The 23,722-nt window shown below is 41.0% G+C and overlaps 1 protein-coding gene across 1 annotated transcript in view; it reads right to left on the bottom strand.

The window, feature by feature from the left end:
- The window catches only part of LOC108042780 (voltage-dependent T-type calcium channel subunit alpha-1G), a 92,156-nt gene that overhangs the window by 16,311 nt on the left and 52,123 nt on the right, over positions 1 to 23,722 (bottom strand). The window contains 13 exon segments of the mRNA XM_044461001.1: positions 4,577 to 4,786; positions 4,863 to 5,776; positions 5,993 to 6,364; positions 7,333 to 7,356; positions 7,609 to 8,179; positions 9,957 to 10,198; positions 12,113 to 12,205; positions 14,061 to 14,215; positions 14,470 to 14,591; positions 18,196 to 18,234; positions 20,508 to 20,682; positions 20,742 to 20,973; positions 22,531 to 22,642. Of these exon segments, the coding sequence (XP_044316936.1) occupies positions 4,577 to 4,786; positions 4,863 to 5,776; positions 5,993 to 6,364; positions 7,333 to 7,356; positions 7,609 to 8,179; positions 9,957 to 10,198; positions 12,113 to 12,205; positions 14,061 to 14,215; positions 14,470 to 14,591; positions 18,196 to 18,234; positions 20,508 to 20,682; positions 20,742 to 20,973; positions 22,531 to 22,642 (3,261 nt within the window).

Here is a 23,722-nt window from a genome sequence, read left to right as displayed (position 1 = left end):
ACAGTGGGAGATTGGTTGGTTATGCTTGTGTATGTGTGGCTGTGTCTGTGTGCGAGATAGTGGGAGAGACAGAGACAGAGAGAGTTCTCCTTTCAGAGGGTTTTTGGGTGGAGTTCTATACAACTTAGAGTCTAGAATAGCATATTGTCTAGAGATAGGTATTTATACTTAAACATAGGACATTGAGCAAAGAGTGTGACAAAAATTGAAGCATAAATATTTATAGTACACAAAGAAAAGCACGAGCGAGACAGAGAGAGAAAGAGATTGAGAGCGAGATAGAGACAGAGGTGTCAAATAATGTGTGTGTGTTTTCGATAGGTGTATGCGAAGTGTTCGAGATGCTGGATGCAAACTCATTTCTACTCGGTTATTATCGCATGCGAAAAGCGCAACAAACTCGAACGGAAATGCTTACCTGGTGCATCAATGTACATCACACAAATACAAACACACATACAAGGATCTTACGGACATATTGGCTTATGGACATTTCCATATGTACGAATACTCCGAACGACATGCGGATGCGCGCTGCTTGCTATGGAACTCGTAACGGTAATTGTAACGGCAACGGTAATTCTAACATTAACACTAATGGTTAGCTAACTGTAATCGCAACGGTCAACGCATGCATGCCAAATCAAGAATCGTAATTGTAATCGAAATTGGTATCGAAATCGAAGAAACTAAAGATCAAATCAGGTCTTAAACTGAATACCACACTTAATCAAAGGGCACACCACAAATTAGTGCGAGCGAGCAACATGGCTAGCTAGCTAGTCGATCTCGATGCCTGGCAATCGAAATGCATCAATAAGAAATCATATAAATTATAAGATTTTTGTGTGCGAGTGATCAAGCCGAAAATCGATATCCAAATCACTCGCACCCACGCACAAAAAAAAAACACATGATTAGACAGACAGACAGAGACACAGAGCGAGAGTGAGAGAGTGATAGAACGTCACAACAGTTATCGGTTAAGGCGGAAAACAAACGGTTAATCGAATCGGAACGGAAACGGAAATGAAAATTAAAACAGAAACGGAAAGAGTAATCAAAGTCGAAGTCGAAAGAAAGGTGAAAACGAAAGAAAGCAAAATGCTCAACGTATCAAAACGTATTTCTTTGGGGGATTCGTAATGGGTTTCTTTGGGTTTTCGCTTTTTTTTCTTATTCGGTTTTATGAACAGTTAGGTTATCGTTATCATATCAGTAGCAGATTATGGCGTAACATTAGGATTAGGAATAGTAGTAGTAGTAGTATTGATATATACATAAAGGTTTACGTATGGTATAAGACTGATAGCAATGGGTCTACCTGGAACACTGTGACGAGCGCCCAGAGCAGGCTGTCGAAATTCTTACGATCGCAAATCATCTCTCCGTTAACTTTCTCGCAGAATTTACATCCGAACAGATTCATGCCGAGTATACTAAAGTGATGGTTTGGTTTTGTTGATATATAATATGATATATATATATATATATATTTTGTTTGATTGTTTTTCGTTTTCGATTATATTTTTAAATATATATTCTTATATATTTTTGTGTTTTTGGTTTTTTTGGGGTATTTTTTTGGGTTGTGTTTAGCATACAGTTTTTTAGGTAAATTTTATATTTTCGGTTTTCATTTTATTCGGTTATTATTGGTTTGTTTTTAGTTTCATTTTTAATTTGTGTGGAGTGTGACAAAGAGAGAAAGAGAAAGGGAGAGAGAGACAAAATATATATATAGAGAGAGAGAGAGATAGTTAAGAAGGAAAGAGACAGAGTGTGGGTGAATGATAGAGAGAGACAAAAGAGAGAGACAGAGCGAGATCAAGGGAGCTAGGCGGAGCTATTAAGTGTTATTGTAAGTGATTTGAGAGGCAAACGAAAGCTAAGAAATTAAAACTCTCGGAAAAAGAGAGAAGGTTAGAAAGGGAGCTTTAAAGGCCCGCCTAAACGACTGAAATCGGACCACGGAACAGAATAGAAACGAAACAAAGGTACAGTTCGCTTTAAAGGGAACTAAGGAGAAGCTTAAGCCTTGCGATTAATGGGAAAAAATTTGGTCCTTGGGCTTGTTTTTTTTTGTTTCTTTTTTATGTGTTTTGATCGTCTGTTTTCAGTATTCTGCTTTATTTTAGTTTTCTCTTTTGAGTTTATTCAGGGCATTTATCGAGTTGGTTTATCGGTGGCGACGCTGGCTTCTTGTTCATGTTCAGCTTCATTTACAGTTCGTTTGGTTCATTATTCGCTTGTTAATATATAGTATGTGATGTTATATAGAGTCTGGTCGGATGTTTCGTGTGGCTGTTGTGTTTTTGCTATTCTAACTACACAAACTGGATTACGTTTACTTTAGCAACTAAGCTAGCTAATGTGTGTGTTCTTGTTGTCGATATGTGTGTAAATACTGGATATTCATAATTATACGAGTAAATCAATTACGAGTTATCATATATATATATATAGATAGAGAGAGAGTACGGGTATATATAGGTATGTATCAAACTGCAGCGACTGCAACTACACAATAAGTAAGCGTACGATCTTTTTAAGTATTTTTTTTAATTTTTCCAAATACTTTTATTTTGTCGAGTGTATACTTTGGCGTGAGTGTGCGTGTGCCGTGTCCGTGTAAAAAGCTTCGAGCAGCAAAGCTTTAAAGCCTGCATTTTCAAGTCTTCTGGCAAATGCATCAAAACCAAGCCGAGCTTTCTGTGTGTAAGAGTGTGTATGTGTGTTGCAGTGTTGGTTAACGCTAAAAGAAGCTAGGATACACACTTAGTTAATTTGAAATGGAATAAAGCGTTTTTGGCTAACTAACTAAGCTAACTAATTGTTTCTGTGGCTGTTTTTGCTGTAGTTGTAGTGTGTTAAACCAAATGAGCTTTAAATGATTGCGTGTCATAGAGAAAAAGAGAGAGACAGCGATAGTGTTGAAAAGAGCTTGATCGTGATGTGATGAAAAAGAGTTTTTTGAAGGTTTGAAGAAAGTAGAGTAAAAGACAGATTCCAAAAAAGTTGATCAAGAAAGGCAGCGACGACCTGGTCGGTGCTTGAAGTTGAACTCAAATCGAGGTGAGCCGAGCGAGTAATAGAAACAGAGAATTTCAGAGATTAGAAAGAGGGAGAAATTTTGTCCGTGTTAGTGAGATGTTAGAAGGTGTTTGAGAGTGTGTAAGAGTAATGCAAAGTGAACGAGCGAGGACTCAAAGTGTACGACAACTAACGGCACTTATGGGATTGGATAGAGAGACATAAAGAGGGTAAAAAAGGATCGGGAAAGATATAGCGAGAGAGACAGAGATATATATCAGTGATACGGGTACAGTTCTTGCTGGTACGGATACGAGATCGATTGCTTAAAAAGTTACACAAATCGTAACGTCATCTAACTACGATTCTTCCATAATTTTCAAATGTTACTCAGAGACAGTAAGTGAGAAAGATACCAAGAGATAGAACTTAAGAAAAAGTGGTGAGAGAGAGAGAAATCGTTAATAGATCGCTTGGAGACATTAAAGCAGATCCTTACTCATAGAGGCAATACTCAAGTGGTACGCAGTAGAAATGATCGTGTTGAAAAAGCACATAAATGAGGGTGGGGCTTGGAGAGGCAGGGGTTCAAGATATACGTGTAAGTCTTTGTATGATTATGGGGTGGACAAGGGTAGGGGCCTTAGGGAACCTGCGAACTAGGGAAGTGGGATGAGAAAGGCAGGAAAAGAAATTTCCATTAAATGCTAAACGGTTTGGCAGTTATCGAAAAATTTCACAAGTGTAATACTGAAGTCCTAACTACGAAGTGAACTGTAATTTAAATAGAAACAAACAAGTCAATACTTCAGTTCTTTATTGATTTGATTTATTCATTGATTTGATATATCTTTAATTAGAGATTATTTGGGAAAATTTTAAACTGTTATACTGCTTCGTTTTATGATGTCGACTTAAAAACCTTGGATATATTTAAGTTTATTTTTAATAGGGTTTTAGTCATGAAAACCTTTAGTTATCAATAAAATCAATTTACCAACTTTAGACCTTTTCTCCCTGAAAAATAACTGGTTCTGAAAGGTTCTGATGTGGACAATTGGTAGAACTGGAGATATGGATTTTCTTTAATGATGGGTAAATGGCTGGGCGGGGGTTTGGGTGGGCTGGATGGGTTTGTTAAAGGACGTTCATCTATGTGAAAAGCAGCTAGTGAGGCGCTAGGAACTGTTAGACATAAGACGACTGCTATGGGCTAACGAAACTGAACTGTTTCTGTTTCTGTGGCTCGGGTTCTTTGGGTTAATCACTCTTTTTCATTACATTAATTTATTGTTTGTGGGGTCGCGTTCGATAACTGGTTCGCTATCGATTGTAGATTATGTTGAATTTTCTTTCTTTTTCATCATTACTTTTGTTATCTCCGCATTTTTGTGTGTCTGTGTGTGTTTGTGTTGGTGTCTTCTTTTCATTTGTATGTAAGTTTGTCTGTGTGTGTTAGTGTGGGTGTTTGTTTATAACTGGGTTGTTGTGTGCTCGTGTGTGTGTCTGTGAGTTGTGGTGGATAATCGGCAATCGAACTCACCTGAAGATGAAGATGAATAAAACGAGCAGCGAAAAGAAGACGGCCACGTTGTCCATGGTGCGCAGCATCACAAATAGCTGGCGTCGCAGGTTGGGCATAAAGCGGACCAGCTTGAGGATTCGGAGCAATCGGAAGGTTCGCAGCACGGACAGGCCGGAGCCACCGCCGCCCGTTCCATTACCCATGAACGTCTGACAGATCTCAATGGCACTGATTTCGAGGTGATATTTAAATGGATTATTGGGTTTCTTTATAAAATACTACACAGCAAGCCCCCTTCACTCACCTGAGGATCACAATGATGCCATCAAACACATTAAACCCATTGGCTATATAACGAAACGGACCCTCGGCAACCACTTTCAGCAGCATTTCAACTGCAAAGATGACCGAAAAGACGACGTTGCTCGTCTCCACAATGGCGGTCAGTTCCGGCGGCTGGTTGTGGTACTCAATTCCCATGGACAGGGTGTTTATCAGGATGGCCAACAGGATGCCCTGCTGGAAGTACTTTTGCTCCACCAATCGCCGGATGTAGCGACGAGCCCAACTGCAGACGCGCGACAGGCAGCGGTAGACGGCGATCAGGCAGCGAGTCGTCGACGATCTCTGCCTGGGCCGTTCGTCCAGTGGCGACAGGGCGTTCTGGTAGAGATCGTAGCAGCAGGCATAGTCCTCCATATAGTTGCCGGTGGGAGTGCGGGATTCTCGCGCTCGCGAATTACCCTGTCCCTGCCGTGAGCGATAATTCCGGCTGTGACTGGTGGTATTGTTGTTATTATGATGGTGGTGCGATCCATGTGACTGCTGGTGGTGCTCTTTGCGGCGGTGGTTCGCCGTCTGGGTGCCGATGGGACCCACCACAGCCGACACAGTTGTCGGTTCGAGTGTCTGGCCGGGATCGCCGGCCGTTGAGGCAACCATCACAGTAGCTCCTTCAGAGCCTGGAGGCGTTTGGCTTTGAGCTGCTACCAGGGAGCGTGGTTTGTGGTGCGCCCGCAACGCTTCGGCGGTGTGAGGATCGCAGCGGGCCAGCGATGTGTAGAAGGACTCTAGGGTACTCTGGCCCGTCGGCAAAGCCGCTGAGAAGGCCACAGAGAATGCTAAGAGCTCTTGACAAGTCATCGCATCGTGTATACCGAGCTCAGAGCAATCGGCATAGGGATTAGCAATTGTGCCGATGGTCTGTGGTAAATTTACCTGTAAGAAGAATGGCAAATCGTGATTGGGCTTTCTGCAGGTTTGACTTCACGTATTAATTCAATTCTCAAACAATGTAAGCAAAATTTAAGTCATTGGAAAATGTGCTGATTGGCGCCCAAGCAGCGACTTTGAAAAGGTGAGTCCACCCGCGGGCGCCAATTTTAACTTACGCGATCGCCAAACTATAAATTTAATTTTTAGTTGGTAACTTACCTGCCAGATGCTGCCATCGCCAGCCTGCGTCATCTTCTCCGTGGAAAAGATGTTGCCTTTTTCAGTGGTACCACCGGCACCTGCACCAGCTCCTCCACTTGCGCCACCACTGGCACCGTTCTGGTGGTTATTGAGTCCGGAACTGTTATTGCTGCCGCCAGCATTCACCGCCACCGCTGCTGCGGCAGCCGCTGCCGCCGTTCCTGCAACGGTGGCCACTGTAGTGGGGACAGTGGAGGTGGTGCCCGCCGCAGCCGGATCCGCATTTAAGGCGGGGGGCGTGTGCAGTAGGACATACTCGTTGAACATCACCGATGGTCGGCGGCTGACTGAGGTGGGCGGACTAAGGAATCCAGAGGTGCATGGATGGCTCTGCGAAGGTGCAGTGTTAGAACAAAGATGGTATTAAAAGGGTTACATTAACTGAGGGGGGTTGTCGGGTATTTTTAGGGAATGAAATGGAAGCGAACGCTTAACTGGGTCTATGACTAACTACAAGCAAACTCCAGTAACGATACCATAACAAGAAGGGCTGGGGGATCTCAGAGCTATATATTATACAGGGCTTCTTACAAGGGTCTGGAGCTATAGAAACACCTCTTATTGAATTTACAAGACCTGATATACATTAGAAGGGTTCTCAGAAGCTTTCTCACCTTCTGGTATACTTAAGGAAAATTTGTTTATTTTTTATTTAAAAGGTAAGGAAAATTTGTTTATTTTTTATTTAAAAGGTATTTAGTTTATAAAATTTACCGTAACTTTGTTTCTCTTTGTTTTAGTAAAATTCCAATATCTTCTAATACATGGACACTTTAATCTTTACCCATTTTTACGACACGCCTAACATTTATTACGGGCTTATTGGGGGACGTATGCACATATACACAGGTCGGGGTATTGTCTCTGCTTTCAAACGTCATTTACATACGCAAACAAAACGAAATGATATAAATAATTAATGGGCATTTCGGCGGGACAATGGGCTGGAACAATGGGCTACAGACTTATCAATGGGACAATCAATTCGCTGTGTTTATAAACACAAAAACAAAAAAAAAAGCTATTCCAACTGCACTTAATATGCAAACATATCGTTTATATCTACAATTTGTAAGTATTTTTTCTTTATCCATTGGTTTTTATGTGTTTTGCATAATTGGTGATTATTGTTTGCAGGCTGAATGCCCTTGTCAGAGGTCATAGTTAGCATGTTTACATATTTTTTTTTTGTTTTTGTAGGACATTCAGACTTCGGTTCCACCGAAGTTGTGCTGCGCTCTTTCATAAATTATGCTGGCAATTTATACATATTATTTTACTTATTTATTGTTCAGTACCTTTCCTAAATTTCCCAACTGCAGCTATGCGAATTAGCGAGGTTTATAACAAATATGAGAGATTATTATTATTATTATTATTTTCATTTGTGGCTGCTGTTTTAAATGCTGTCTGTTTTTGTAAGCTGGCTATTTTTTTGGGTTCGGAATTTGGAAATATATATACAAATATTCTGTTTCTTTGGCTGTTTATCTTTACTGTTTTCGTTTTCGAATCGATTTGGGTGTTCTTTTTTTGTGGATTAGGCTGATCGGCATGAATGTTGGTATACTCACAATTAGCTGTTCGGAATCAATCATTTGCTGCGGGAACTTGAGCAATATGGTCTTTTGCTCGGCGGCACTGCCCTCGGGCTTCAATTGATGATGGGCGGTGGACTTTTTAAGTGAGGAACTTCTTGGTAACCCATCTGCGCCCAGCGATTGTTCTGTGTTGTCGGAGGAGGAGTGTTGTTGCTGCTGCTGCTGCTGCTGATGTTGCTGCTGTTGCTGCTGCTGTTGCAGCAACTGATGTTGCTGGTGGTGGGCCGAAGACATCGTTACACTGGCGGCGCTGCCATTTATCCCATTGACCAGGGCCACTGTGGTGCAACTGGCTGCGTTATTGTTATTGCTGTTGCCACTGCCATTGTGGTTGCTGCTGGTGCTGTTGTTGTTATTATTATTGTTGTTGTTGCTGGCCGAATTAAGCGGCACCATGACGGTAATCATCTGATCCTGAATGCTGGACGGCTTGCGATTACTGTACTTGGGGCACTTGGGATGATGGCACTTGATCCGCGACGGCGAGAAGGTCAAATTGTCGGCATTGGGCAGCAGGCCCTCCTTGCGCTGCTGTCGCTGGTACCTGTGGTGCCACCGAGTGGGTTTTTGGAGGTTTCGGTGGTTCAGTGGTGGAGGTGGCAGAGCGGCAGAGTGGGTGGAATAACAATTCGATTAGCGACAAGTTTAACTGACAGTTCGCGGGGTTCACACACTCATGTCTGTACACAAAACATCGTGTTCTCTGTTTTTGGGGTCAAATTGGGTGGGTCAGGTGGCACGGAGATGTGGGTGGTTTCGTTGCACGTGCATCGACTAAAAAGGTGGGTGGGGGGAGGGGTGTGGTGTGGGGCGTTTCAGGTGGGGTATTCATTTGTACGTGCACTCTCATTAGTGTCAGTGCCAATGTCGCGTGTGTGTGTGCGTGTGCTTAGCCATTAGACAGACAACAATCGCAATTACATAATTCAATCAAATGAACTAAGGACAACGACAGTACAAAAATGCAAATGATCCAAATTAACACGAGTCCCATCTGCGGATTCAGTGCCATTCGCTTAGCTCGGTATTCTGTACTCTGTTCTAAATGTGGCATCATTGTGTGGCAGCAACATTGTGTGAGGCACGTGGATGGGTGAGGTTGTGGTTGCAGAGATGGGTCACCAAAAAGGAGCTCTTGATTAGCTGATTAGTCTGGGTCGGCATACTACATTATTAAGATTGATTTCTCTTTCAGAAAGAACAAAGATTTGCAGAGGTTTATATTTAACACAGTGTATAACTTATGCAAAATACGTTACTCCATTCTTTAAATTCAAATGGTCCTTACCAAAATCAAAAAAATTTTATGTTGAAACCTTGAGCTTAAACTTTTTTTTGTGGGACATATTTTGAAACCTTTTGATTTAATTGATTTTCTCATTTTCTGCATTCGAAGTGACTTTGTACTTTGTTTATTATAAATATTTTTAAAAAATGTAAAGCCTTTTTTAGGGGACTACCTAATACTTGTATGTGTGTATGAGGGGGTTTAAATACTCATTGGCAATTAACTGCTCTAGCTTAAAACTTTCAGCTATTCACATTCATGCCCTGGTCACTAATCTCGCTGGTAAATTAAGTGCACTACTCCATATACTATATGCTATAGCCAAGTTGCGAAAACTCGAACATATGCTTAAACAAAAAACTAAGCTACTTGATCGAAATTTAAATAAATGTTTGCAATCTCAAAAAAGTTTTTGTAAAATATAGAACAAAACGAACAAGCAGATAGAGTAATACATATAAATAACCGAACTTTAATAATAAGTAGAGTTTAAATTGATAAGGGATCAAAAAATAATATATATCTATAGTAAATAAGATTATTTAAAATAATAAACGGAGAGTAAAAACAAAAATGAATAACAAAGGAATATAAGAAATTGGACTTAAACTGAAATCTCTTTATGAAATAGAGGTGTCTATTTCAATTCGAAACCAAAATGAGAATTAAGTAATCTTTGAAATTTTTGAGGTAATCGCAGGTGATTGGGGCAAAGTCCTTGTTCGCTGCTCGAGTTCCCCTGTCAGTGTGAGTTAAGCTTTTTGCCGAGAGAGATTAGTGCGCTAATTACTCGCTTTAATGGGTTAGTAATCAATCAAGTTTCAAGTGACTAAAGCCTACAGCTTTCTATAGCTTTTCTTTTTGCTTCGCGGTCGAGGGGTCGATAAAATCAAACAGAGAGAGTCAGACTGATAGAGTCGGAGACAGAGAGATAGAGAGAGAGAGAGAGACATGGGCAGGGAACGGAAGCTGGAAACTAAAATAACGAACGAAAGACATAATTGAATGAAATCAAAAGGTACAAGCAGCATACTTATATAATCTGTACTTCTTTAACATTCGTCTCTTGAAGCGTCGCCACAGATGGGCGATATATTTGACGATCTCCGCATAGCAGGTGGCCGGCTCCGAGTTGTTTGTGCTGCTGGCCAAGGTCGAGGTGGAGGTGTACCGGGCCCGTTCCTGTCGCATTCGCTCCATTTCACGTTTCTTCGTCTCCGAGAATTGTGTGGCGATGACGACCAGGCAGAGGTTGATCATGAAGAACGAACCAATCTGTAATCGATAAAAATAACTCAGTTTAAACACATATTAAAGTAAAGAGTGGCCCACGAAATATGCAATAAAAGGATATCCAAAATGGTATCCGTGAAAAAAAGGGAAAAAAGGTGAATTCGCGCCAGCAGGTGGCGCTTTTATAGTTGCTGGAAAAACTTTTCGCATTTCCGTTTAAAAGTTTTCGTTTTCATTGCTGCCAGCGACAACGACAAATGCAAGCTGAAAGTTTTCCCATGCCTTTGTTTATGCTCTCCCGCAAAAACACACAGCAAACACAGGGTTCTGATAAGTCCTCGGGGAGGACCTTTTCAGCCAGCCACTTAAATTCAATTAGCTGGGGGATCGGCAGACGCCACCTGGCGGTCAACGGGGGTATTACAAGGCGGATCTCAAGTCTTAAAATCGCAAAACTTCAGATTCCACCGACTGTATGGCTTAATTCGCTGAAGCTTGCTTACGAATTATTGAAAAACTTAGCTAGACCTTGCAAACGAAGTTTCAAACTATCGCTTTAAGTTCTCATCAGCAATAAAATCAGCTCTTTACTTGCCAGGACATCCAATGATAGAAGTTTTAAATGCCAATTTTCTACTTTAATAAGTTGAATCATTAAACTAAATTCAATTGGTGAAATTGAGGTCGACTTTAGATGTTTTAAGAAGTGTTTACACTCGAAATTTCACGTTCTGCCCCTTTTTAAAATCTGATTTCCAAGTGGAAACTTTACAATTTAAGATGCTGGATGTTGAATGTGGGAGGGACAAATAACTATCCTTCTGAAATAAGATTCTGGCACTAGTTGCATTTGAACAAGTCCTAATATCCACAACTCGTAAAGAGTACTTCTCATTTCGAGGACTGAAAATCGAAATGTTGGCAAACTTTAAATTGAAAACATATTTCAAAAACAAAGAAAGCGCTTCTAATTTGGAACTCGTGAGTTTGGCAGAAAATGCATAAAACATAAATAAGCAATTTCCTTCCACGGCGAACGACCAATGGCAAATGGAGGGAGATGAGTTGGAGTGAGTTCTGGATGGGGGGGAGGGGGTTTGGGAAACTATTTGCATACCAAAAGTTGTAGCCAGCAAGAGGAAAATCATTTTGCACACGAAATGAACAGCGACAAAGACGGAGATAGGGATATAGACAGTGCTAGTGTGAGATAGAGAGAGAGAGAAAGGTTGAGCAAACTTCAAACATAAATAATGAAATTTGCCCATGTGTGTCTGTATCTGTGTCTGCGTCCACTCGCGTGTGTGTGTGTGTGTTGGTGTGTGTGAGTGTCTGTGAGCCATAAAGGCTTTTAATTAGTCCAAGGACACCTGAGCACAAATCCTGCCATGCAAATGACAGCACAACAGACTGGAGTCCACTCCAAGATGGCACTGGCAAAAGTGGACAGTCGCTGGGTGGGAAAATGTGAAAGTGGGAAAATGTGAAAGTGGCAAATGGAAATGGAAAATGGGAAAGAGAGGGAAAGGCAAGCGGCAAAGGAAAGGTTCAGAGTGTCTGCTGTCTGCTGTCGGCGTTGCAACATGTTGCCAGCTTCATGAAATTCATGGCATTTTTCGTAGACAAACTTTGCCCCTTTGTTTGGTCGCCCACCTGAACACAGAATCAACTGCTGCGCGTGTGTGGTCATAGTTTAAAAGTAATTTACTTATTTGCATTGCCAAATTGCTTTAGCATACTTTCGGCCAACGATCGTTGGTAACCGTAAGCCCTTAAAAACCAGACCCCCTTCCCTCCCTCAACTTTTGCTCAATTAGTTGGAGTCCCTTTAAGCCGTCTACAAATTAAATATTCAATTCGTGATCAAAGCGAGAGGCCGCCAGACACCGTGTCCTCTGACCCCTGACCCGCTAACCCACTGAAATCCCTCAGAACACCCCGCCGAAAAACACTCACCACAATCAGCAGCACAAAGTATATCCAATCCCAAAAGCTGTGCGCATCCTGCACGTAATACATTATGTCCGTCCAGCCCTCCAGCGAGATGACCTGCAAATCCAACAAATATTTCACCGTAATTAGCGTGCGCTCTCTGCAGAAATATAAATGGACGAGTATATGCAAAAAGGAAAAATAAATAATACGAGGTATAAAGTTGAGGCAGATGGCTGGTGTTTTATTGTTCACGCCCCGCCATTGTTGGCCAAAAGGGAAAAGCGAAACCGGGAAAAGGAAAAGGGTTGTGGGCAGAGCAATTAGGATAGCCTTTTGGCCACGGACCACATCACGTATGCGTAATGTGCGGCTTTAAGCGATGAAACACGAAAAATTCAGTGGCCTCTACCTGATCAATCTTAAACCTATCAAAAGGTGTCTGCTTTTCGATTAACAATTGGGAAACAAAAAAAATAGAGTTACTAACAACTTAATCAAAAGCTAAGTCAATAATAATAAATAATAAATAAAAACGTAGAAAACTGAACTATATTTTACAATATTTTCTTTTTACATTATTTTCATAAGTCAGTGTTGCAATTGTCTTTATTAAACTTAAAATATATTGACTTGTCACTGGCGTCTTCTGTGTTGAAGGTCAAAAGATTTTACAAGAGACTTAGAATGCTCATGCCAATGTTGAAATTATGTGAAACCATACATGGTTATAAATAAGCGATCGGTTAAACTGGATTTGCCATAATGGGAAATTTATCACTAATTAAAGCATTCGTATTCAAAGCCGTTTCAACCAAAACGTTGCGAAAATCAATACAAATTTAACTCCCCGAGGCCATTAAATATAGACCCCCTGCCTGCTGAAAACCACCGTGTATAGGGCGCTATTGGTTTCATAGCTTAATGTGCACTTGATTTGGGCTTAATTACATCATTTGACCTGCATATCAATAGATTGGCTTGCGGTGTGCGCCGTGTAATTGGCATATCAATTAAGGCCCGCCCCGGAGGACGAGTGCACTTAAAGTGGCAAGAGCTGGGGGGGAACAGCCATCGGTTTTGGCATCAGTTTCGGCATCACCATCCGTATCACTATCACTGTTCCTATTCCTATTCCTATTACTATCCCTATCCCAATCACCCTGTCCCCGTTCGGAAGGGGATGCAAATTGGTGGCGATTGTTTTGTTAGTTTAGGGAAAGCAGAGCTGGGAGTTTTCCTCGCGGCAGCAGTTGACACCGAATTAGCATACAACATTTTGTTGTTTCTATCGCTGCTTTTCGCCTGTTGCTATTTGTCGAGCAAAGTTGAACACTAATTGCTTACACATCAAAATATTATACTGGTTGTAGTTTTGAATTGAATATTCTATTTAAAATTGTCTAGTGGACCTATATCAATAAAAATTTGAAAGTGATTTATTTTAATGTCTTTATATACCCTTGCAGAGGGTAATTATAAATTTTATTATGTTATTATATTTTAAATCGCCTTGCAGAAAAGAAAAACCTCCACTACTCAGCCCATAACTGTTCTTAAAGACATTAGATTTAAAAGACTTATAAATGATTGTGGATTAATTCTCTAAAAATCTGTGTTTAAATCTTGTTTTTTTTTTGCTCGATTTTTTGTCATTTTTATGATCAAACCCGAAATTTTGAAAAATGACTTTGCAGCAAATTGACCAAAAACCTGCAATTCTTAGCCCTTAACTTTTCTTTCACAAATTTTCTTTGCTTTAAGCAAGGAAGTCGAAATACAGAATATTCAATCTTTGTAACAGCCGCAAGAATATATAAACTTCGGCTTGCCGAATATATCTCTAATCCAATGCCTTTGAAACTCAACGTGAACACGGTCTAAAACTGTCTAAACTGAATTAAATAAAACTATAATGATAATATAATAAATTCTTATCTTAGTTATTTTTCAGGGTAGGGATACTACTCACCAAAAATATGGCCACCCAGGCCATCCCGATGTTGTCGAACGAAATCGTGCCCTGAAAGGGATTCTCGCCGCTCTGCTTGCAGGTGGTGTAGTACTGGTTCCAATTGACGCAGGACGTGTTCGTCGGCTCATTGAAGTCGGACAGCTTGGCCTCCCCTGCGGATTGCGGATTGCGGGATGGGAAGATGGGGCGGAAAGTGTATTGTTTGTAATTGTGATTGCTTCGGTGGCTCTGGCTGTCATTAAGCGACAGCGAGAGGGCAATTAAAAATGCCATCAAATTTGATTACAGCGCAATTTGCACTTCATTTAGCTTTAAAGTTAATGTAATTGACGTTGACTGGGGATGGGTTTGAATATGGGGATGGGGACGGGAATGGGTATACGTATGTAGGGATGAGGGGACTTACCATTGCAGACCAGCGAACCGATGCGATACGGCGGGAAGTTCCCGCAGAGATGCATTCCCGAATCGTTGGGCGTGGAGCAGATGTAGTCCTGATCCTTGGAGAACTCGTAGTACTGCGACAGGCTAGGGGTGCGATGTGTACAGATAATTAGGAGAGTTATGGGATGCGATTGTCAGATTAGATCGGAAGAACATCCAGCACACAAAGAAACAAAGTGTACGAAAGAGAAGTTCACACCAGAGAGAAAGAGATAGAAATTGAGACATAGAGAGAGAGAAGGAAGGAGTGAGAGTGAGAGAGAGAGATAAAGAGAGAGCACAAAGAGAACAATTAATAATCGTAATCCGTAATCGTAGTTCCATATAAGTAATCTGTATGTTCAATGCGTATCGTAAACATATACATCGAGATTTACGTAGACAGATGTGTTTAAAATAAAGCAAGTAAATGATATCGATAAATCAATTTTGGTTGGTGCTGAGTCTCGTCGTTGATTCGCGAGAACATTCAACTAATTAGAGTGAGATAGACAATGCCAATTCGAATATACGTGAGGCAAATCAAAAGAGCTAAACAGAACTGAACAGAGTGAGACACGGTTGACCAATGCAAGAGAGAGACAGATATAAGGTAAGCGAGCGTGAAAGACAGCGATAGCGGTTAGCGAGAGCGATTAGCAACAGCTTTAAGCGAGAGCGAGAAGTTAGAGCGAATAGCGAGCTGAAAGAGCGAGAAGTGAGAAGTAGTTCTCTTACACAGAGCGATCTAGCTAGTCACAGAGCGAGAAGCGAGAAAGGGGTGAATCATAGTAGAAACTGGTCACACTGAGCACGATTACAGAAGGACACAACTGTACCGGAAGTGAGAGAGTGAGACATAAGCGAGCCACAAAGCGCCAACTAAAAAGCAAGAAGCACACAAGCAAAGAGGTGGAGCACAGGAGGGAACAAAAAAAAAAGAGAGAGATAAAACGTAGAAGGGGCAGCAATGAAGACTACACACTCGTAAAAAAAGGAAATGAAAACGCCAAAGCAATTTAAATTAAACGCGCAATGTTGCCACAAAATGGCCGACGCGCCGGAAACTCGCGACTTCAAAAAATGTCTTCCTCAACCAAGTGTCAACCGTAGAGCGTGTGTTTTCTTTTTTTTTCTGTGCCTGTGTGTGTGTTCCTGAGTGTTGTCGTGTGCGTGTGACAATAAAATGTGTTTAATATGCACGTGCAAGCACGGCAATGACATTTTGAGGACGAGGGGCAAGCGGCATTGCAAGTGAATTTTGAAATATTCCCAGCTCGCTTTTCCTGTTTCTTACTTTTTCCTTCCATTTCTTTGTACAGTTCGCAACAATTCGCACGCTTCAGTGTATGCTAAACTTTATGGAGTTGTTCATGTATGTGTGTGTGTAATTTTTGTACTTGATTTCCATGTGTGTTTGTGTGTGTGTGTGAGAGAGAGGGGGATAGCGCGAGGTAGCGAAAGGGGGGCGAATGAAGCAGGGGCAGCTTTAAATACCTTTGCAATAGAAACTGATGATTTTTCCTGTAAAAAGAGTTCAGCTTACAAGAGATACACATACATAGGCGCACTCAGACAGCGTGAGTGTGTGTGTGAGTGCGGGGAAAGTGTGCCTGTGTGCGTTTCTTGTGTGCCGCTCTGAGTGTGTGTGTGTGTTCCGCTCTACTCTACTAAGTACTATACTGCACTGTGCTCCTCTGTACTGTATTTTGAGTGTGTGTGTGTGTGTCTGTGAGTTTTTGGAGTGTGTATTTGTGGACCCCAAAATGTTGTTTAACTTGGTGAATAAACAAACAAAAATTCAAAAAAATAGAAAATCGTACATTTCGAGAATGCCGACTAAAAGTTACCCAGCTCTATCTAATAAGTATTAAGGTTTAAATTCATATAGATTATTTATGAAACAAGTTGTTAATGTTATAAGTAAATATAAATAGTCTGGAGTGCCTTTCAGCTTATATTTATTTATTTTTTTTTATTGGCTTAAAGGTGCATCAGAATCTGAGATATCCCCTCAAGTTAATTAGGTATAAGCAAACAAGCAACTATCAGCTTAATTAAAGTGAAATATGATCGCAACTATCGAACCGACAGACAGTTTTCATTTCGGCGAAATTGAAATAAAATAGGATCTTATATCCCTCTCGCCCAGGACTTTAACCGAATGAAAGGAGAAATGGTACACGTTTCTGGCATGTATATATGTTGTTGCTAATTGGTATGCTTGTTATTTCGCTTGTTTGTGTGCTTTTGTTGCTTCTCCTTTTCGGGGAGAGGGTTCCCAAAACATGTCATATATATTTGTGTGTAGAACCCCAAACAATGATGAAAACAAAAGCAGAAAATTGCAAAACGAAACCAAAAATTTGGCAAATGCAACACAAACAAAACGGCTAAGGGGAAGAGGAAGAGGGGGAACTGCTCTTTGACCCCGATTCTATATATAAACACATAAGTGTGTGTGTGGTTTAGTTAGCAGTTGAGATCAGGTTCAAGTAGTGACACATCAACAACTCTAGACACAAAAAAGGAGCGTACATCAAGGGGTTTTGGCTAAAAATATAAATGGGAGAAGGGTTAAAACTAGGTGGCAAATAAAATGTGGCTTCAGACGGGTTAACTAGGGGCTTTTGCTTTTGGTACAGTTGTGTAGGCTGGATAACAGAGTGAATATATATGGTGTTTTCGGGTGGGGGTAAACAAGAGCAGGATGCTGAGTGATTGTCTAGTATAGTTTAGTATAGTTTAATTTATATTTAGTATAGCTTGGTATTTCGTTTATATATATGTATATATATTCATATATCTTCAAATATTACTTATACAAAGAGAAAGAGACAGATAAAGAGTTAGCTTGTTAGACGTTAGAATTAAAACAAATCGTATTTCGTATTATCGTATGGCCAAGTATTTACTAATACAAGTATATAGATATACATCTACTAATAGGGTGTGTGGCGACTATCGAACGTGTGGTGGATCGTGATGGCTAAGTAGAGTACTGTGTGTGTGACAAAGAGGGAAATAGGTCTTTGGGCAGTGGAGTTTTTATTCCTCTGTCAGCCCATCTAAAACGCCATGGTCACTGTTATTTTTATGACTAGTAAAATACGTAAAGAAATCACTGGAGATATTATAAGTCGAAGAAGTCAAAAAGATATGCTAGGAAATATATTACGTGGTCCTTCGGTATTCATTCCACGGATTACTGGTTTTCAAATATATCGTAGCATACTTTTAGACAGTGAATTATATTGTCTGGAGATTTCCGTGGCTTCTTTGTTAAAAATCAGGACCAAGTGACCATAGCGCTTGAGGTAGTTAGGTATTAAACACATTTAGATAACGAGCTTCAGCAAAAGAGGGATACAAAATTGAGTGTGAGCCCACAAATTGGGCTCTGGGAAAAGAAAGGAGTTGAAAGAAAGGACTAAGGAATTGGCAGGCTTGCGCTGGCGAAGACAGAGATAGCTATAGAGATATTTAGAGGCAGTTGTGGAGAGTTACATTGATATCAGTATTTATAGACAGAATCTAGTTGTAGACTAGCTAGTAGACGGCTATTAGAATCTGTTTTTGTGTTCACTTGGGTTCTTGGGATCTTCTGTTGGTGTGTTGGACGGTGTAGTAGTGTAATAGTGTGTGTTCGTGTGGGAGTGTGTCAGTGTGGGGGTTAAGTTAAGGAGGGAAATAAATCATTTTATCTTACGAGTTAACACGGACTCGAACTCTGTACACTTCAGGTAGCCTGTAAACAAAAAATTTGTTCCCGGTATGATTTTTGTTTTTGTTTCATATTATCTGCTTTTGTTGGTTTTTGATATTTATTTTTGTTTTTTTTTTTGCTTCTAGGAAAATAACTTAAAACTCGAAAACGTAAAGAGATAAGTGGATGTCAGATTTTGGATTTTTGAATTGCTTGGCTGCCAATTCGGATATAATTTGTTCTCTTTTGTTTTGTGTTGGTTTCATTAACAATATTTACTAATTGAATTCACAATTAAATACAAATCGAAGAAACGAAAAAGTGGAAAAGAACATATATGCATATATATATCTATACTCTGTTTGCCATTCTCACAGGCTTGTCTGTGTTTGTGAGTGTGCGTGTGAGGGTGTGGGTGTGTGTATGGGTGTGGGTGTGGGTGTATATACAGCATGACTTCGAGGGCTCACAATATCACAGAAATGTTGATTGTATGGTACAATTGCTGCCTGTGCGAAATAAGATTGTTTATAAAAAAAGCCCAAGCCAAAATCAAAAAAAATTCCAACTCAAAAAGGTAGCTGCCCAGACAAAAAGCTTCCAAAAATGTACCGCCAACAAAACGAAATAGGCTAAAAACCTGCACTCAAATGGTCTGTAACATAAGTCTGTCAAACAGAATTGCAAAATCAATCAAAAATATTTGAAAAAATGCTAGACAATGCAATTGCCAGTTGCACATAACTACGTGGAATAATTATGGAAAGCAAAAGTCAGCGGCAAAAACAAATTCATTTTGCGAACAACATATATAAACAAACAATTTATACAGCTGGGCATGCAAAAGCAAACAACAAAGAAGGAAACCGAGGAAAACAAAGCCACCGAAAAATGAAGTTTGCCGAGAAAGGCGCGCAGCGGCCCAAAAAAATTCCATTGCCTACTTTAAAGGGCTGCGCTGTCTATGTGTGGGTGATTCCTTCCATTTGTTTCGGTGTGTGTGTCTGTGTGTGTGTGTGTGTGAGGGTGAGAGAGCACGCGTGTCCTTTCTGTTCTGCATGTGACGTTATAAAGCCGCCGTGGCACAAACACAGACGCAAACACAATGCCAATGATAAATGATTGTTTTGGCCAAGTTTAAAATCTTTTGTCAGCTGCCAACGAGAGAGCACATTGGCACCAAAACTCTCAAAAATGAATCGATAAGTCTAGTGAAAATTCAGGCTCAGTTATTCCCTTTTAAAATATTCTTAAGTAACTTTAACAAATTGCCCTGATAAGCTAACGACTCCTTTGTCTAGCATCCCTTAAATTATCAACCAATAGATTAATAGGACATTTCAAAGCTATCTAAAATCACTTGTAAATTGGCCTAAAAAATATTTGAAAATTTTAATAACTCAGTCATTATCATTATTTCAATAAATCATGTTATGAAATTGTATTTTACTTGAATACATATTATCAAATTGGAGAATTTCCCTTTACAAAAACGTACTTCCCTCTCAATATATATAAATCTAATTCTTGTTTTTGATTAAAGCGTTCTTCAGTAGGTTGTATGTCCCTGAAAACCCACTGTGCGGTCTCTTTTTGGCTTCTTCCTGCCGTCACAACCACAAGACGGCTGTTTTTGGGCGCCACAAACGGGCCAACCGAAAAACTCAAGGATGCGGAGGAGCAACGAGGGGCAGGTCGCTGGGCAGAACGGACTTCATCAAAAAGACAGTGGTGGTGCTGGCAGCCCTTTAGATTTCGTATGCAAATTGCTGGGTGACTGATGCAGCAGCTACAGCGGGATCTCAACTGTTTTTTGGCTGTTGTTTTTTTGGTTGAGGCGTTTATGGCGTTTATGGCGTTTATGGCGTTGTTTGTGTGGTATATGCTTGTGTCTTGTGGCTAAGGCTAAACAAAAAACCAAAAGCTAAGCCATGGAACCAAAAAAAAAGCCAACAGCGGGAGGATTGAGAAAGCAGCAGCCAGGCAGTCGTGAAAAACTCGGCTCAAAGACTGGGCCCGATTTTGAAATGACGCGGAAAAGGAAAGAAAAACGCAAAACCAAAACACTTAAAGCAACAAAAAAAATTCGAATCGGAATACACGAAACGATTAAATTTGATATATATATATATAGATATATGTACAGCATACATATATGCCTAGGAATATGTATATGATATATGTGCCTAGGTATGTACGATTATGTATGAGACCCGGAGGCGCCGGCAGACAGAGGCCCATATATTTCCCATACGACCTGGCATTCTTATTTGTTTGATAGTCAGGATATTCCTCCGACTGGATAGGCTACTTACGTGAGGGGATAGATTGTGCCGGTGGGTGTGTCCAGGCTGCAGCGCTGGTGCAGGATTCCCTCCCACAACTGCACTCCAATGATCCCGAAGATGAAGAACACAAAGAAGCAGAGCAGCAGGACATTGCCCAGCATGGGCAGAGTGTCCAGCAGGAGCATCACCAGTATCCGCATGCCTAAAAATCAGAGTGTAATCAGAGTGGAGAGGGGGTATATTACCATATAATCGACTTACTGGGTATTCGATTGATGGCCCGCAGGGGACGCAGCACACGAATCGTTCGGATGGCAGTCAGATTGAGGTTCTCCACATGCATCACATACTCCAGCAGACCCGCCAGGACAATAAAGAAGTCCAGGCGATTCCACGAGTCCGCCAGGTAGGTGTTTTTGCCGCACATGCCCATGGCCACCATCTTGATGGTCATCTCCAGGGCAAAGAAGGCGAAGATAATGTCGTCGAAGATCTGGAAAAGATTTTGGGGTTTTAGTAAAAAGGGTTGACTTTTTGAACTTTTGGATTCTCAATATATGTATTGAAGTGGAATAGTTTTAAAGAACGACTTAAGTCACTACAAGCTTAGTAATATAATACTTTTAAAAATAATTCACTTGATTGTTTATTTTTTTTAAATCAATGACGATTCTTAATAAAGCTTTTAGCTCTACATTACCTCGTGTTAAGCCTTGTTTCTTCTAATCTTTATAATGCTCATTTCCTTTGATCTCTTAAAAAAAAAATTGTATTCCATCTTCTACCTTAATTTGCGCTAATTTTAAAGGATATTCCCTGCAGAGTCTCAGCCGCACCTTAAATCCCATTCGATTAATGACCTAAACCCAAAGAACTAACGAGAGTTGATCAAATTAAAATTAGCAAGCCCTCTTTAAGGGGGGGTGGGGGATGGGTTGATGGCAAGGACACATCAGGCGTCACACACATGCACATCGAAATGAGTTTGCCTTGGCGACATCATCATCATCATTATCATCATCCTCGTCGTCGTAGTCGTCATCTTTTTCTTGTGCCCCGTGCAACGTCTTGTGTCAAGTAATTTGGGTTCTTTAAGGGATGGGATGGGATGGAATGGGGATGGGGATGGTGATGGGGATGGTCGGAAGACGGGGGCGGTGGTAACGCCCACTTATGTCACTGACTGCGACTGCGGCTGTCGTTGTCATTTTGACTTTGTGCTGTGTGCCAATTTGGCGATGCCTTCTCTTGTCTTGTCTTGTCTGGTCCGTCCTGTCGCTTCTTCCACCTCCAGTTCTTCCCAAACTCCTTGTCCTTGCGAATATCCTGTCGCTGGTCTTGGTCTGGGTCCCACTGCTTTTCGGGGGGTCCTGGCCCCGGCTGTCGTGTTACTTTACACTTGGCTGCGGCCAAAAATGTCCCTCGACTTACATATCATTTACAAACATTTTCGCACGTTGAGCTCGGCATTTTCTCTATGCTCTGTAATTGCCCCACTGAACACTCAACACCACCAAAACAAGAAAACAAGAAAAAAAGAGAAGTCTGCGGTGGTGCTGCCTAATGAGCCGAAGTGCCTCGTTGGGTGTCATCAGTGTGGCAGCCAGGAAGTGAGCCAAAAAATTGCTTAAATAAATGGCATTTAATGTGACACCGATGCTGACAGGCCCACCTGGGGAGCAAGGATATTCAGCAAAGAAAGAGGGAGCCCAACAATGCCAGTCCTGGCCTTCATTTTTCACATCATTTTCTCTATCAAATTACCCTTAAGCCCCTGGGATGGATCCATAATTATGTCAATTATAAATATTTTACGGAGACAGTATATATGTTAAAACGTAAATGTAAGTGAAACGAAGAATCCCAAGGCGTTAAATAAAACTTAAATTTACATATACATATTTCACATTCAGTTTGATAATATGTTTAAATATATTTCAGTGAAATTTTTAAACATTTATACAGTCCTGATGATTCATTTATGTATTTTGTATTCTGGTGGTTTTTAAAAGTATAAGTGTTGATGTGTTTTTGGGCTGTGATTACTCACCTGAAGGATCTTGCAGCGGTTCGTGACACAGGCGTCGTCCACGCAGGGTTGATACATTCCGAGGGTGATGCAGTTGAGCAGGATGACCAGGATGGAGACGCGCTCGAACCATGTGAAGGCCGCCAAATGGAGTCGAGTCCATATCTGAGTTAAGGGCACAAAAACCAAACGGAAAAGGCAAACAAGGAAGAGGCGCCAAGGGGAAAATCAGGCGGGGGAGTCGTATAGTCGTTGCCTACTTTTCTGCGCTGATTGAAGGCGAAACAAGTCGAGCGAAAGAAGCGGGCGAAAGGGGGCGTGGTGGATAACAACTTGCAGTTGCCTCTAATGCGCACTCAAGTGCTTGTCAACTTGGCTGCCAACCACCCACATTTACCACCCATCCCCCTTCCCTCCCTCCCCTGCGGTTGCCGCTTGTCGGTCTCGTTTGGTATGCTCTCGGTTTTGGTTTTTGGGGTTGGAGGCTTGGGGCTCTTGGCTTGTGGATTCCCAGTCTCCAGCTCGGCAACTCGGCAGCTCTGCAGTTCTATAGCTCTACAGCTCTTCAGCCAGCCAAATGCAGCAAATTGATGACAGTTGGCAGTCAGCTCATAACACTCGATCTAAATGCGTTTGCCCAAACAAGGACATGCTGGACCCCAGCTGAATGTTACATTGTAAAATTCTAGTTTTATATTTTACGTTGGCTTGTCTTCTTAAAATTTATCACTGATACGTTGTGTGCTCCTTACTTAAGCAGTTGAGAAATGCAAATTCAACTGGATAATACAGAGCCAAAACAGGAGGTCTTAAAGTTTATTACTCATACGCAGTGTGGCCCGTCTCACAAAGAAGAATTTGATGAGAAAACAATTTACATTTGAATGAGCCAAGTTTAGGAGCTAAAAGACAAACAAGTAATGTCTGCACAGTTTTTCGAAATTTAATCACTCATACGAAGTGTTGTCTGGGATTTTATAGGTAAGACACGTATACGCCGTGTTGCCTCAATCTACTGGATGTGGAAAAGTTATAAAGAGATTTTTAGAACTGACAAAATATTGTCCAAGATATAAAATTCTTTTAAAGGGATAAAGAGCAAATAAAACAAAGAAACACCGAAAATGTGGACCAAAAGTAATATACCTTGAGGCTTTGGAAATATGCGATTTCAAGTAAGGGCTTTTAGCGGTCCAATTTCTGTGTTGGGTCC

Source organism: Drosophila rhopaloa, unplaced genomic scaffold (assembly GCF_018152115.1).
Source record: "Drosophila rhopaloa isolate 14029-0021.01 unplaced genomic scaffold, ASM1815211v1 contig_3, whole genome shotgun sequence".
Classification (NCBI taxonomy): Eukaryota; Metazoa; Arthropoda; class Insecta; order Diptera; family Drosophilidae; genus Drosophila; species Drosophila rhopaloa.
This window is presented reverse-complemented; position numbering and strand designations above follow the sequence as displayed.